Here is a 13,693-nt window from a genome sequence, read left to right as displayed (position 1 = left end):
TTTAAACAGTTAAGATGGAGGCAGCCATCTTGCTCTTGCCGCGTGCTGGTGTTGGAGGACCCTCCCTGCTTCGGATTTACCAACAGCATGAATCAAGAAAAGTTAGCTAAACTTCAGGCTCAGGTCCGGATAGGGAGCAAGGGTACAGCTCGCAGAAAGAAGAAGGTGCTACATAGAACAGCTACAGCTGATGACAGAAAGCTTCAGAGTTCTCAAAATAACTGGCTGTGAATAATATAGCTGGTATTGAAGAGGTGAACATGATGAAAGACGATGGGACAGTTATTCATTTCAACAATCCCAAAGTCCAAGCTTCCCTTTCTGCTAACACTTTTGCAATCACTGGTCATGCAGAAGCCAAAGCAGTCACAGAAATGCGCCCTGGAATATTAACTCAGCTCGGTGCTCACAGCTTAACAAGCCCCAGGAAGTTAGCTGAGCAGTTCCCATGCCAAGTCTTAGACAGTAAAGCACCAAAACCAGAAGACACTGATGAGGATGATGATGTTCCAGACCTTGTAGAAAATTGTGATGAGGCATCAAAGAATGAAGCTAACTACAATTTTGGTTTTCGGAAGCTGCGATGGACTAGATTTAACAAATCAGCTATGTGGTTCCAAAGTTTTACAGACACGGAGAACATCACCTGTTACTAGCTACTAGTTCAGTAATATAAATATTTTGTATATTAATAATGCTGTTTGTTCAGCATTTTTTGGTCATTTGATTTTACATTTTGCACTTCCAGGATTTTTTTTTTTTTGAAGTATTGGTGCAGTCTGAGGGTGTTTTGGTTTTTGATTCCTGTTTTTTTGTTGTTAGTTTGGGGTGTTTTTGGTGTATGTATGTTTATGTATGTGTGTGGGTATGTGTGTATACAGTGGAGAGCAAATTGCAAAACAGTTCTATTTATCCTACTCCCTCCCCAGCAGAAATAAAAAGAACTTTACATTCGTTACTTTTCTTTTCCCCCCATAAGACACAGAATTAATGGAAAATGAGTATCTTGGATTTCAGATCTGAAGAGATTTTTACCATTAGTGGTCTGATTTTAATTTGCTTGGTTAACTATCGTATTTTTCGTACACTTCTCTGGGTTTAAAATGTCTTGAGGTATTTTGCCACTGGCTTCATGCTGGAGTAATGGGTAACATATCTTTGGTATGGTTGCTTTAGATTCACTTACCTAGTCAGACCTAGAATAACTTCTTTTACTAGCTTGCTTCCTAAATGCCTTTTTTCATCTCCTTTTGGTCTCCAAATGGCCTGGCCAGTCTTTGGTAATATTCTTCCTCATCTTCCACCTGGCTTGAGAAGGATGTTCTCCACATAGAGTTAAGTGAGTGTGTAATCGCTCCTTTTGTAAAATTTTGTTCTCTCATCTTGAGGAACAACAGCGTCATCTTTAACTTTTTATTTCTCCCTGATTTTACAGTTTGGTAGATTTCTTTTCTTTTTTCTTGTTGCCCAGGCTGGAGTGCAATGGTGCCATCTTGGCCCACTGCAACCCTCACCTCCTGGGTTCAAGTGATTCTCCTGCCTCAGCCCCCTGAGTAGCTGGGATTACAGGCATGTGCCACCACACCCGGCTAATTTTTGTATTTTTAGTAGAGACGAGGTTTCTCCATGTTGGTCAGGCTGTTCTTGAACTCCTGACCTCAGGTGATCCACCTGCCTCGGCCTCCCAAAGTGCTGGGATTACAGGTGTGAGCCGACGCGCCCGGCCTACAGTTTGGTAGATTTCAAACTAGAGTAGCCAGCATGTGCTTGCTAAATAATTTTATCCCAGCCTTATCCTGTATCCTAGCTGTTCTTAATAGCAGGTACAAAAATGCCTCTTTTTCAGCAAGGTCGAAATTGGGAATGTTCTTTTGAATGAGAAGAAAATAGGCCATAAACTCATCCCCCAGCACAAATGGGCATTCTATGAAATGGTGCTGGCCCGAGGAGGATTTCCTCAGCCACTCTCCTGCTCTTGGCCTTGAACCTACCTCTGGGTTGGATCTTATTATTGTAGCTGCTCACTATACCCTCCTGCATGCTTAGAATAATGCTTTGGGGGAGCACTGGTAAAACACGGTATTATTTATTTATTTTTACCTCCTTTAAGAGGACTTGGAGGTACGTTGCATTCATTCACTCAAGTTTCCCTTTTGTTGTCTAATAAAAGCTTGCATTTTGCTATACCAGCATTTGTTATAGCCAATATTTAAGGATAAAATTTAGAAAATATATCATTTCCTGGCCCATCATCACACTCATACAGCCTCGCCTTGCAGTTACCAACTTTTGTGTCAAGCTAGATATCTTTTTTTTTTTTTTTGAGACGGAGTTTCGCTCTTGTTACCCAGGCTGGAGTGCAATGGCGCGATCTCGGCTCACCGCAACCTCCGCCTCCTGGGTTCAGGCAATTCTCCTGCCTCAACCTCCTCAATAGCTGGGATTACAGGCACGCGCCACCATGCCCAGCTAATGTTTTTTGTATTTCTAGTAGAGACGGGGTTTCACCATGTTGACCAGGATGGTCTCGATCTCTTGAGCTCGTGATCCACCCGCCTCGGCCTCCCAAAGTGCTGGGATTACAGGCTTGAGCCACCGCGCCCGGCCAAGCTAGATATCTTTATTTGATATCTAACATGCAAGACCAACATTATATTAAGAGATCTATAGACATGAAGGCAAAGCTCTTATATTTTTTCATCCGAACACCTCAATTTATTTTATACATTTGTTCATTTTTCTTGTTATGTTTTATATAATATATGGACTTAACAGAATAAAATAACAGTAATAAAATAACAAAAAACAGTTAAGACAATGTACTAGTTTTCCAGGATTGTTGTAACAAAGCAACATAAACTGTGTGGCTTAAAACAACAGAAATTCAGTTTTTGGCCAGGCACGGTGGCTCATGCCTGTAATCCCAGCACTTTGGGAGGCCGAGGCAGGCGGATCATCTTAGGTTAGGAGTTTGAGACCAGCCTGGCCAACATGGTGAAACCCCATCTCTACTAAAAATGCAAAAATTATCCGTGCATGATGGCATGCGCCTCTAGTCCCAGCTACTCGGGAAGTGAGGCAAAAGAATCTCTTGAACCTGAGGGAGGTGGAGTTTGCAGTGAGCTGAGATTGTGTCACTGTACTCCAGCCTGGGCGACAGAGTGAGACTCTATCAAGAAAAAGAGAGTTATTTTTTCACAGTTCCACAGGCCAGAAGTCCAAAATCCTTGGGTTGGCGGTGCCATGCGCTCTCTCTGTCATCTGGTGGCTGCTGGCAGTCTTTGGCGTTTCTTGACTTGCAGCCATGGAGCTCCAAATCTGTCTCTGTCATCACTTGGTTTCCTCGCCTTTGCATAAAGTATCTTCACTTGGTGTTTTCCTCTCTGTGTCTCTTCTTATAAGGACAGCAGACATATTGGATCGAGGACCTGCTCTACCCCAGTGTGGCCACATTGTAGCTTGATTAAATCTACAATAACCTGATTTCCAAATAAGGTCTCATTCACAGGTACCTGGGGTTAGGAGTTAAATATATCAGTTTTTGTTTTGTTTTTTCTTCTGGAGGGTCTGGTGAGAGAATGTATTGCTTTGGGGACGTGAACTAACCACAGACATTAAAAACCCTCAAATCACATGAAACGTAGAGCACGGCCCTTGCTCATCATCCACTCTGGGAGACTCCTAAAGTGGCAGCCAGTGCCGGGCGGCAGCTCTGGTTCGGCCGCTTCATTGCTTCAGATACACTAATCATTGGATCCTCACCATACCAGTTGTCCAATAGAGATTCTATTGCTGCTCCACTTTGGCACAGATGAGGAAACTGAGGCACTGAGAGGTTATTCAGCTTGACCAAGGCTGCAATTATAACCTAAGTGACTATATTCAAATATATACAAATTAAAAACCAGGCACCATGCTGCCCTCCTGTAATCCCAGCTGCTGTGGAAGCTGAGGCTGAGGGTCACTTGAGCAGAGCTGCTGTGTGGGCATAGGCAGGAGGCCGGGTCCTGAGCGCTGGACAGTGTGTGCTTCCCGGCAAAGCCCAGCAGGCTGTGTTCTCTTTCCCATCAGACTCCTCCCTTGTGATTTGGACAGCAGGAAACTAATCTGTATTTCTGTCACTGTCCCGAAACCAAGTCTGTAGTAACTTACAATCCCCTGATACGGTAGGACTGGCTACCCTGCCGATTTCCCAGAGTGACCGTCTCACAAGGAGATGGACGGTACAGAAGCACGGGCTTCTGGTGTAAGGTGAGACGAGTCTGACCATCTTCTTGACCCAGAAGTGATTTTTGTTGTGTTTTGTTTTAGATAGTGCCTCACTCTGTTGCCCAGGCTGGAGTGTAATGGTGTGATCCAGGCTCACTACAGCCTCTGCCTCCGGGGCCTGAGTGATGGAAGCCTCCCAAGTAGCTGGGACTACAGGCGTGCAACACCATGCCTGGCTAATTTTTGTATTTTTTGTAGAGATGGAGTTTCACCATGTTGGCCAGGCTAGTTTCCAACTCCTGGCTTCAAGTGATCCACCCACCTTGGCCTCCCCAAGTGCTGGGATTACAAGATGAGCCACTACACCTGGCATGGAATGTGATGTTTCTAACCTTCCTTTGACACAAGTTTCTGTCCACACATAGGGTCCATTTCCTGGGTCTCTGTCCTGTTCTCTAGTAGATGGAAGAACCATCCAGAAACCATCGTGTGCTCTAAATAACCTTTCTTTTGTGGTACTCCTTTCTCTAAGCAAATATAGTTAGCACCAGATGGGACTGTTGCAATGTAGAGATTTTACAACAGAAAAATGGATTCATTTAGAGTTTCCTTAAATTAGGTGAGGGACTTTTTTTTCCTTGAGCAATGAACTCCCACATTCGATATTCCCGGCGTGACATTTTGTGCTGTTATACTTGGTAAGCGAAGCTCAGCTATTCTGAGCTTTATGTGCCAGGAGCCTGTGCTCAGAGATCCTTTTTTTAGTTCAGCTCATAAAGGCTACTTGTATGTTTGGGTATTTCGTGCAGAAGGAAGTCTTCCGGGCTGGGTCCTTCACATTCCATGCTCTCTTGCTAGGCATCTGCAAAGTTCATAGCCATTTTTAACACACACCTTTGCTGTTTTCAAATCATAGTCAGAATTTAAAGCCATGACGGGTCTATTTCCCTCAGCATGATGTCTTCAAGGTTCATCGGTGAAACTAAGGGAAATAAGCCAGTTACAAAAGGAGAAATACCATGGAATTCTACTAGGATGAAGTACAGGTATTGATCGACTTACCGCCTATGCAACTTACGACCATTCGACTTTATGACCACAATCGCTAGCCACGACTGCTCCGCGTCTGGCAGCGCAAACGTTGCCCAGCTGGGCGTACGACAGTGCGGACCAGCTTCCGGCAGCACTACCATCTCCGCGTACACCATTTCAACTGTACATATAGCCTACTCAACTTACGATCAAATCGTGTTACGACCGGTCTGCGGGCCCGACCGTGGTCGTAAGTCGAGCACTAGCTGTACCTAGAGCCGGCAAATTCGTAGAGACAGAAAGTAGACTGGGGCAGGGGCTGGAGGGAGTCATGGTTCAATGTTTCAGAGTCTCAGTTTTATAAGATGAAACACTTCTGGAGATTAGTGGTGGTCGGGGTTGAACAATAGTGTAAATATATTTAATGCCACTGAACTGTACACTTAAAAATGGTTAAAATGGTAAATTTTAATCATTATTTTACCACAATAACAAAAAGCCAGTACCCTACAATAATAGACTAAGTGACTATGTCCAAATAATACAACAGAAAAGCTGGGCATGGTGTTATTTACCTATAGTCCCAGATACGTGGGAGGCTGAGGCAGGAGGATCACTTGAGCCCAGGAGTTCAAGGCTGTAGTGTGTTATGATCACACCTGGGAATAGCCACTTCTCTCCAACCTGGGCAACATAGTGAGACCCACCTCTCTTAAAAAAAAAAAAAGCAAATATATACAAAATGGTGAATATATAAAAAGCTCACATTTTTGCAATTAAACATAATGTATCATAAATATTAATTATAATCATATATATACACAAAACTTGTTTTCAGTTTGTGTCTTTCCAGATTTTTCAAATCAAACATTTCTTTGGCAAATAGAAATTATTTTAACTCTCTGACTTACTAACGCTGTGACTTTGCCTCTGCGTTTTGAGGTATTAGTGGAATGACAGTACCCTACAGGGTGCCCGCCCCTCTCCAAATTGTAAAGCCATGAGATTTGCTCAGCAACCAGGCAGAAACCAAAGTAAATTGACATCATCTATTAGTAGGGTTTAAGTGGTAATGGGATCACGTGCAGTGATGGAAATCCCTTAACCTCATAGAGCAGCAATCCCAAGCCCGAGTCCTTCAGGGGCCGAGCAGGTGATGGCAAAGAAGGAAGCAGGCTGGGGCAAGGCAGTGAGGAACGGCAGTGATGGTGGCAAACTGGAGGGCCTCAATTTAGCGGCATTTCTATTCAGTTAGGAAAAAAAGCTCCATGCAGCCCAAACAAAACACTGAGGGATTTTAGCTGGCCAGTAGGCCACCGGTTTGCAATTTTTGCTTTACTTTTTTATTTTATTTTTTTAATTTTTGTTTGTTTGTTTTTAGACAGAGTCTCACTCTGTCTCCCAGGCTGGGGTGCAGTGGTGCAATGTCAGGTCACTACAGCCTTCACTTCCTGGGTTCAAGCAATTCTCGTGCCTCAGCCTCCCAAGTAGCTGGGATTACAGACATGCACCACCATGCCTGGCTAATTTTTTGTTTTTGTTTTGGGATGGAGTCTTGTTCTGTTGCTCAGGCTGGAGTGCAGTGGCACGATCTTGGCTCACTGCAACCTCTGCCTCCCGGGTTCAAGCGATTTTCTTGCCTCAGCCTCCTGAGTAGCTGGGATTACAGGCATGCATCACCATGCTTGGCCAATTTTTGTATTTTTAATAGTGATGGGTCTCACCACGTTGGCCAGCCTGGTCTTGAACACCTGACCTCAGGTGATCCACCTGCCTCGGTCTCCCAAAGTGCTGGGATTACAGGTGTGAGCCACTGCGCCTGGCCTGCCTGGCTCATTTTTTGTATTTTAAGTAGTGATGGGGTTTTATCATGTTGGCCTGTCTCGGCACTCCTGAGCTCAGGTGATTCGCCTGCTTCAGCCTCCTAAAGTGCTAGGATTACGGGCATGAGCCACCGCACCCAGCCTGCAGTTTCTGCTTTAGAGTGAGAGACGCTTCGATCTGGAAGGGACATGGAAAGCCTTTTGGTCCCAACCCCTGTTTTTCAAGAGAGAAACCATGAGTAAGATCTGGGCTGCTTTAAAAAGAGCTGGTCTAGATTCCAGGTCTCAGACAATTATTTTCAGGGGTCTCTTCTACCTCCCTGCCAGCTAGAAACATTTTTTATTTTCAGATACTGTATCCTTCCAAGTTTGAATTTGAATCTTTTTTTAAACACGGATACATTTGTTTAATTTCGTGTTCCTGCCCAGATCAAGTCCGCTCCTGGTACTTTTCTATTTTCATGATAGTTGCCACCTCCCAACAAAACTCAACATTCAGTGTTCAGCAGAAATTCTGATATGCACACTATGTGCCTACGAGCCTTTTTCAATTGCAGTGACATGTTTTTATCTGATTCTTTGGATTCAATTGCCTAAGGAATTCACTGTGAGCACTGCTGTATCTCTGTTTCTGTTGGCCTTCTGTGAAATTCCATACATCTAAAGACAGACAGGTTTTTGTCTTTGGCACTCAGGTTATTAACATGTTCTGTGAGAATTTAGACTGTTTTCGTCGAGCTCTAACCCGGTGCACGACTGGCAGGCCTGGGACGAGCAGGGCCTCTGCAGACGTGCCATGCTCGCTGGTACTGTGCTTCAAAATACCTTTTTCCTTGTAATGACACAACCTGTAGCGCAGGATGTGCTCGGGGGAGCCCTGCACGCTCCCCACTACCCCCAAATAACATATGCCTCTTCTGAGCTCTTGTAGGCCGTTCCTGGCCAGTGGAGACATATGTGGTTGTGACAGGTCTCAGTAACGGGAAATCATGGTGCACTATGCAGTGTGGTGCTGTCAAAGTGAGGCTGGTTCCTTTCTTTTTTCTTTTGAGACAGGGTCTTGCTCTGTCACCCAGGCCTGAGTGCAGTGGTGCAGTCATGGCTCCCTGCAGCCTCGACCTCCCGGGCTCAGGTGATCCTCCCACCTCAGCCCCCTGAGTAGCTGGGGCTACAGGCACAGGCCACGACACCCAGCTAATTTTTCTATTTTTTGCAGAGATTGAGGGGAGGGGGTCTCACTATGTTGTCCAGGCTGTTCTCGAACTCCTGGGCTGAAGCAGTCTGCCCACTTCGGCCTACCAAAGTGTTGGGGTTACAAGTGCGAGTCGGCATGCCAGCCCAAAGCGAGGCTCTTGAGATGTTGCACGGAGATCGAGAGCGAGTGCTGGACGCGTCACGGCCACCTGGTCCATCGTAGCACTCGGGCTGCCTCTTGGTGTTGTATATCCTATGCAGCAAAGCGGTTTTAAAAATGAAAGCAGCACACGCTAGGTGAGGGTGCTTTGCATGTAGTAACGGTTAAGTACAGTATCGTTCTGGGAAACGTTTTGTTTCAGCTCCAGGTTTGAATGTATGTGCTGTTTGTCATGCGAAATTCTTCCCCGACTGTGAGCTGTGGTGACAAAAGAGAGAGACTTTGGGAGTTCAAGGGACGAAGAGGCACGTCAGCTTAGGGAGAGCCTGGAAAGGCTTTGTGGGGTCAGGGACCCTGGAAGGTAGGGGACAGGAGGGAGAAAACCCAACAGAAGCCAAGAGTATTGGGGGAGGGATTGAGGGGACAGCCAGCAGTGTGAGGGATGCCCAGGTGGACAGGTGGGTGTTCCAACTGGCACAGCCTTGCAAATATCACTACCAGCTGCTTTCCACCTGGGAGAGTCAGGGTGGCTGGGGCAAAAGGGCCAGAGAAGGCGTCTTCTCAGGATGAGGTTGAGGGAGGGGATCTTCACCCACAGGGATAACCTGTATTGGCATCGACCTTTAGTTAATCCAGTAAGCACATCCTGAAGACGTCCCCCGCCCACGCGGAGCCTGACCCTGTGCCTCCAAGGAAACCAACAGTTATGATGCAACGTGATGATTGGTAAATCAGGAGTACCCCGAATTCAGAGAAGCAATGTGCAAAGTGGGCTGGGGTGAATGGGAAGGGAAGGGGTCAGGGAAGACCTCCGTAAGGAGGCTGCCAGTTAAATGAAGCCCCAAATGCTGAGCAGGAAGCAGCTAGGTGAACAGAATAGGGCAGGGTTATGGGGCCATACTGCCCTGAGCACACCCCATCTCCTCTGATCTTGGAAGCTGGGCAAGGTTGGGCCTGGTTAGTACTTGAATGGGAGAATTAGGGGAAGGCTTTCCAGGCAGAGGGCATAGCGCTTGTGAAGGCTCCTGGAGTGCGAGACGTACCAGAGGCAGGACGGGGGGTGCACCACTGAGGCTGGATGTGAAGGTGGGGTGCCCAAGTCTGACACACAGATGTTGGGGAGTGATCAGGCCTTGCTGCACAAGGAGCCTGTGGCATGGGAAGGGGAAGAGTTTAAACCATGGGGGGGCTGGGCACAGTGGCTCATGCCTGTCATCCAGCACTTTGGGAGGCCGAGGTGGGTGGATCACCTGAAGTTGGGAGTTCGAGACCAGCCTGACCAACATGGTGAAACCCTGTCTCTACCAAAAATACAAAATTAACTGGGTGGCAGTCACCTGTAATCCCATGTACTCGGGAGGCTGAGGCAGGAGAATCGCTTGAACCTGGGAGGTGGAGGTTTCAGTGAGCCAAGATCTCACCATTGCACTCAAGCCTGGGCAATAAGAGTGAAACTGTGTCTCAAAAAAAACCAAAACAAGCAAAAAACAAGAAAAACCATGGTGGAAGTGAACACCCCAGGGCTCTACGTGGTGGCCCTGGGGACAGTGAGTACTCTGGGCAGGCTGCCCCTTGCCAGGCATGTGGAGGGAATAGGAGAGGTTGGCAGGCTGCCAGCCCAAGGAAGGAGCCCAGTCAGGCTGGGGGCGCAGAGCCAAGCAGATGTGGAGACACGGGGAGTGCTGTCAGCCTCAGGCCAGGCCCTGTTGGGAAATCCCAGGTAAACTGGCCACTGTCCTGCCCTCCAGGACCCTGTGGTCCTTGAGGGGATCCCGATGTACCCAGGGGCTACTTTGGAGCTTCTTACAGGATGTAGGGGTGGGTAGGTGGAGGACAGAGGGACACAGGGCAGTGCCTGCCTCAAGTCCTTCTCTCTCTGTGCCTTTGGTTACTGTCGAGCCAGAAACTTTCTATACCGTGGTTAGTGTATTTAATATCGGCCTGAAACCCAAAGAGATGTCGTGAGGCACACGCCTGGATGCAGATGAAGAAGAGGGGCCTGGGGTCTTTGAAGGCTCCTGGGCAGACCACCTGGCAGCATGGGACTGCCCAGAGGCTCAGGAGGACAGAGAGTGGAGCCAGTGCGATTCTTTGGCGACACCTATCTCCCCTGCACTGGCTGGGCTGGGATTAACTCCGAGTAGGGGATGCAGGGGAAGTGTTGGTCTCTGTCCACGACGCAAAGATAATATAGTGCTGGGCCAGGGACAAGGGGTAGGGGCGGCCTCTGCCAGCCCCGTGTTTCCAAAGAGCAGGCTGGCCACCCCAGCATCTTGTTGAAAGGTCTGGATTGGTATACAGCAAAATGCCAAGCTGTTATGTCACAACTGTTTCGTCACATTCTGTGAATGGCATTTCCAGGAAAGGCCTCTTTTCACACCATGCTGAGGCCTGACAGATCCTGCTCTGGCCCCGGATGGGGAGAGTGACTTAACAATCCACCCCGGAGTAACATATGGTATTTCCTTCTCAGGCCAGACGTCTTCCCATTTTGCCCATAAAAAAATTAGAATTGGGCCAATGGCTTGTTTTAATTTGAACTGCTATGGTTTGAAGGATGGTGGTGGGCTTAAGTTGCACCTAGACTGCACCTTCTTCTTCTTTTTTATTTTTTTGAGGCAGGGTATTCCCCGGCCTGGAGTTCAGTGGTTCAATTTGATCTTAGCTCACTGCAGCCTTGACCTCCTGGGCTAAAGTGATCCTCCCGCCTTAGCCTCCCAGCTAGCTGGGACCACAGGTGCAGGCCACCATGCCTGGCTCAGTTTTGTATTTTTTTTTTTTTTTTGGAGAGACGAGCTTTCACCATGTTGCCCAGGTGGGTCTTGAAATCCTGGGCTCAAGTGATCCTCCCATCTCTGCCTCCCACAGTGTTGGGATTACAAGCATGAGCCGCTGTGCCCAGCTTGGGCTGGGCCTTCTGAGTGGCCGGTGATTCTGTTCTCAGACGTGGGCGGGTCTCTGGGCTGGGAGTTCTGTGCACCATGGGTGAGCCCGTGGTGAGGACCGCTTATCTTTTCATGGCAAATGTGGCCAACAATCTCCAGTCAACCTGAAAAGCAGATATCAAGGCCACACACGGCAGAGAACGGAGCATGAGGAGCGGTTCCTTGTGTGGGTGGTGTGTGTATGTTGTGTGTGTGTGTATGTAAACAAACCTCTGACCCCAGGCTGCCCGGTGCCCCACTCAACAGCCGGGGCCTCACTCTCAGGATGTACGGGGCACACCTGCGGTTCCACCTGCTGTTCTGTTTCTGCCTCACGTTTGGCACCGAATCTTCTGCCTGCCTCGTTTCTGGAGCGCAAGAGCTGGGCTCTCTGAATCTGGATGCCAGTATTTTTCTTTTCACAATTCTAGAAAACTCAGCCATTGCCACTTTCCTTCCAGAATTCCAACTAGATGTTGGCATTTCCACTTTGATAATTTTCTTTAACCCATGAATGACTCAGTGGTGTTTCATGCTGTCCAAAACAAACACGCGAGGCCTTTTAAAAGTCTCTCCCTTTTGTTAGGAATATCTTGTCTTCCTGTACCTGGTCGGGGCTCAAGGGCTAGGTCAGACCTGGTCTCTGAAGTGCACGGAGGCCCTTTCTCGTGGCTGGGGTAGTCCGTGGCAGATTTCCATACATGGCCCCTTGAGCTTTTGTTCTTTGTGGGCTGCAAAACCCTAGATGCACATTGTTGATTGGGTTCCAGATATCAACCGTTGCTGCTTTTCTGTTAATAGTTGAACGATCAGTATTTTGAGGGATACGTTGAAACCTCCCAGTGGGATCCGTGCTCTGCCTGCTTCTGTCTGTATGGCACGGTGTTCGAGGCCACTCCATCAGGTGCACTTAGGTTTAAAATCGTTGGGCGGGCGCGGTGGCTCACGCCTGTAATCCCAGCGCTTTGGGAGGCTGTGGTGGGCGGATCATAAGATCAGGAGATCAAGACCTTTCTGGCCAATATGGTGAAACTCTGTCTCTACTAAAATACAAAAAAAGTAGCTGGGCATGGTGGCGGGTACCTGTAGTCCCAGCTACTCGGGAAGCTGAGGCAGGGGAATTGCTTGAACCTGGGAAGCGGAGGTTGCAGTGAGCCGAGATCACACCACTGCATTCTAGCCTGGTGACAGAGCCAGACTCTGTCTCAAAAAAAAAAAAAGAGAAAAAAAAATCGCTTCCCTGTCTGGGTGAATTGAACCTTTCATCTTCGCTTAGTGGCCATCTGTATCCCTAACACAGCTTCATGTCAGAGTCCCTTCCCTTGGCGAGCGTTCTCGCGCTTCATCATTTCCACCTTTCGTTTCCCGCCTCTATCTGTCCTTAGGCTTTATGTGTGTCTTTGGTAAACCGTGTGTATCATGATTTTTAAAAACCCACTGTATCTGTGTCTGTTGTTTGACTGTTAGGTTCAGTCCACTTTCTTTTATTGTGATTGTTGATATATTCAGACCAGCTTCTACCATTTCAATCTGTTATATCAGTTGGTCTCACTTTTTCTGTATTTCTTTTCAATGCTGTCTGTTTTCTGAGTTAACACCTGTGCTCTCCGGAGCAGACACAGACATGCCAGCCGCCCACATCCTTTGGTCTCCTGGGACGCCCTGACTCCTCCTGTGCTCATAACTTCTAGACTTTGACTTTGTGTTGACAGCTTTCTCCTGTTCGTCTTGGCTGTTTAGATTTTCTTTCCTCTTAGTCTGTGGGTATTGGCTCTACTTTTCGGTGCTCTGTGAGCCTTTCAGTCACAAGTCTTTTTAATAATTTAATGTAAATTACTTTAAAAAAAAAAAACAAAACTCTTTTTTGTGGCGACAGGGTCTCACTATGTTGCCCAGGTTGATCTCAAACTCCTGGGCTCAAGCAATGCTCCCAAGTGCTGGGATTACACCATGGCTGGCCTCAAATTCGTGTTTTCCAAGGGTTGATCTGGTCACTGCCTGGAGGATGGAACCTCGGGGCCAGGTGTCAGGGGGTGCCGTCGGGGAGGCCTGTGCCACCGCTGGGTGAGGAATGGCAGCAGCATGGACTGTGGCATCAGTGGCTGGTCTCTGTGTTAACCTGCACCCTCCAAGAAGCAGCTGGGGAGTGCTGTGGTTCAGCGCTGCAGGTCTGGCCCTGAGGAAAAGGCCCACAGCGCCATCGGCAAATCCTCTGTCCCCTGGGAACGGGCCTGCCTCAGTATCCTTGCAGTGCCAGACCTCTGGCTGGGGGCAGCCTGGGGGAACGTGGATTTCAGAGCTCAGCAGCTGGGACCAGGGCAGGTGATACTTTCTGGGGCTGGGGTGGGGGT

At 47.8% G+C, this 13,693-nt stretch overlaps 1 protein-coding gene across 1 annotated transcript; it reads left to right on the top strand.

Moving 5' to 3' along the window:
* Positions 1-711, top strand: LOC108287174 (transcription factor BTF3 homolog 4-like). Its single transcript, XM_037730246.1, has one exon. It carries the CDS (start codon positions 261-263, stop codon positions 654-656), a length of 396 nt encoding a protein of 131 aa, XP_037586174.1. The 5' UTR covers positions 1-260; the 3' UTR covers positions 657-711.
* Positions 712-13,693: the final 12,982 nt, after the last annotated feature.

Source organism: Cebus imitator, unplaced genomic scaffold (genome assembly GCF_001604975.1).
Source record: "Cebus imitator isolate Cc_AM_T3 unplaced genomic scaffold, Cebus_imitator-1.0 Scaffold338, whole genome shotgun sequence".
NCBI classification, from domain to species: domain Eukaryota; kingdom Metazoa; phylum Chordata; class Mammalia; order Primates; family Cebidae; genus Cebus; species Cebus imitator.
The sequence above is the reverse complement of the archived record's forward strand: the minus strand, read 5'-3'. Positions and strand labels throughout refer to the sequence as shown.

Bases quoted from the DNA above. Each gene is read 5' to 3' on its own strand.
- LOC108287174 (XM_037730246.1), top strand. From the start codon at position 261: ATGATGAAAGACGATGGGACAGTTATTCATTTCAACAATCCCAAAGTC.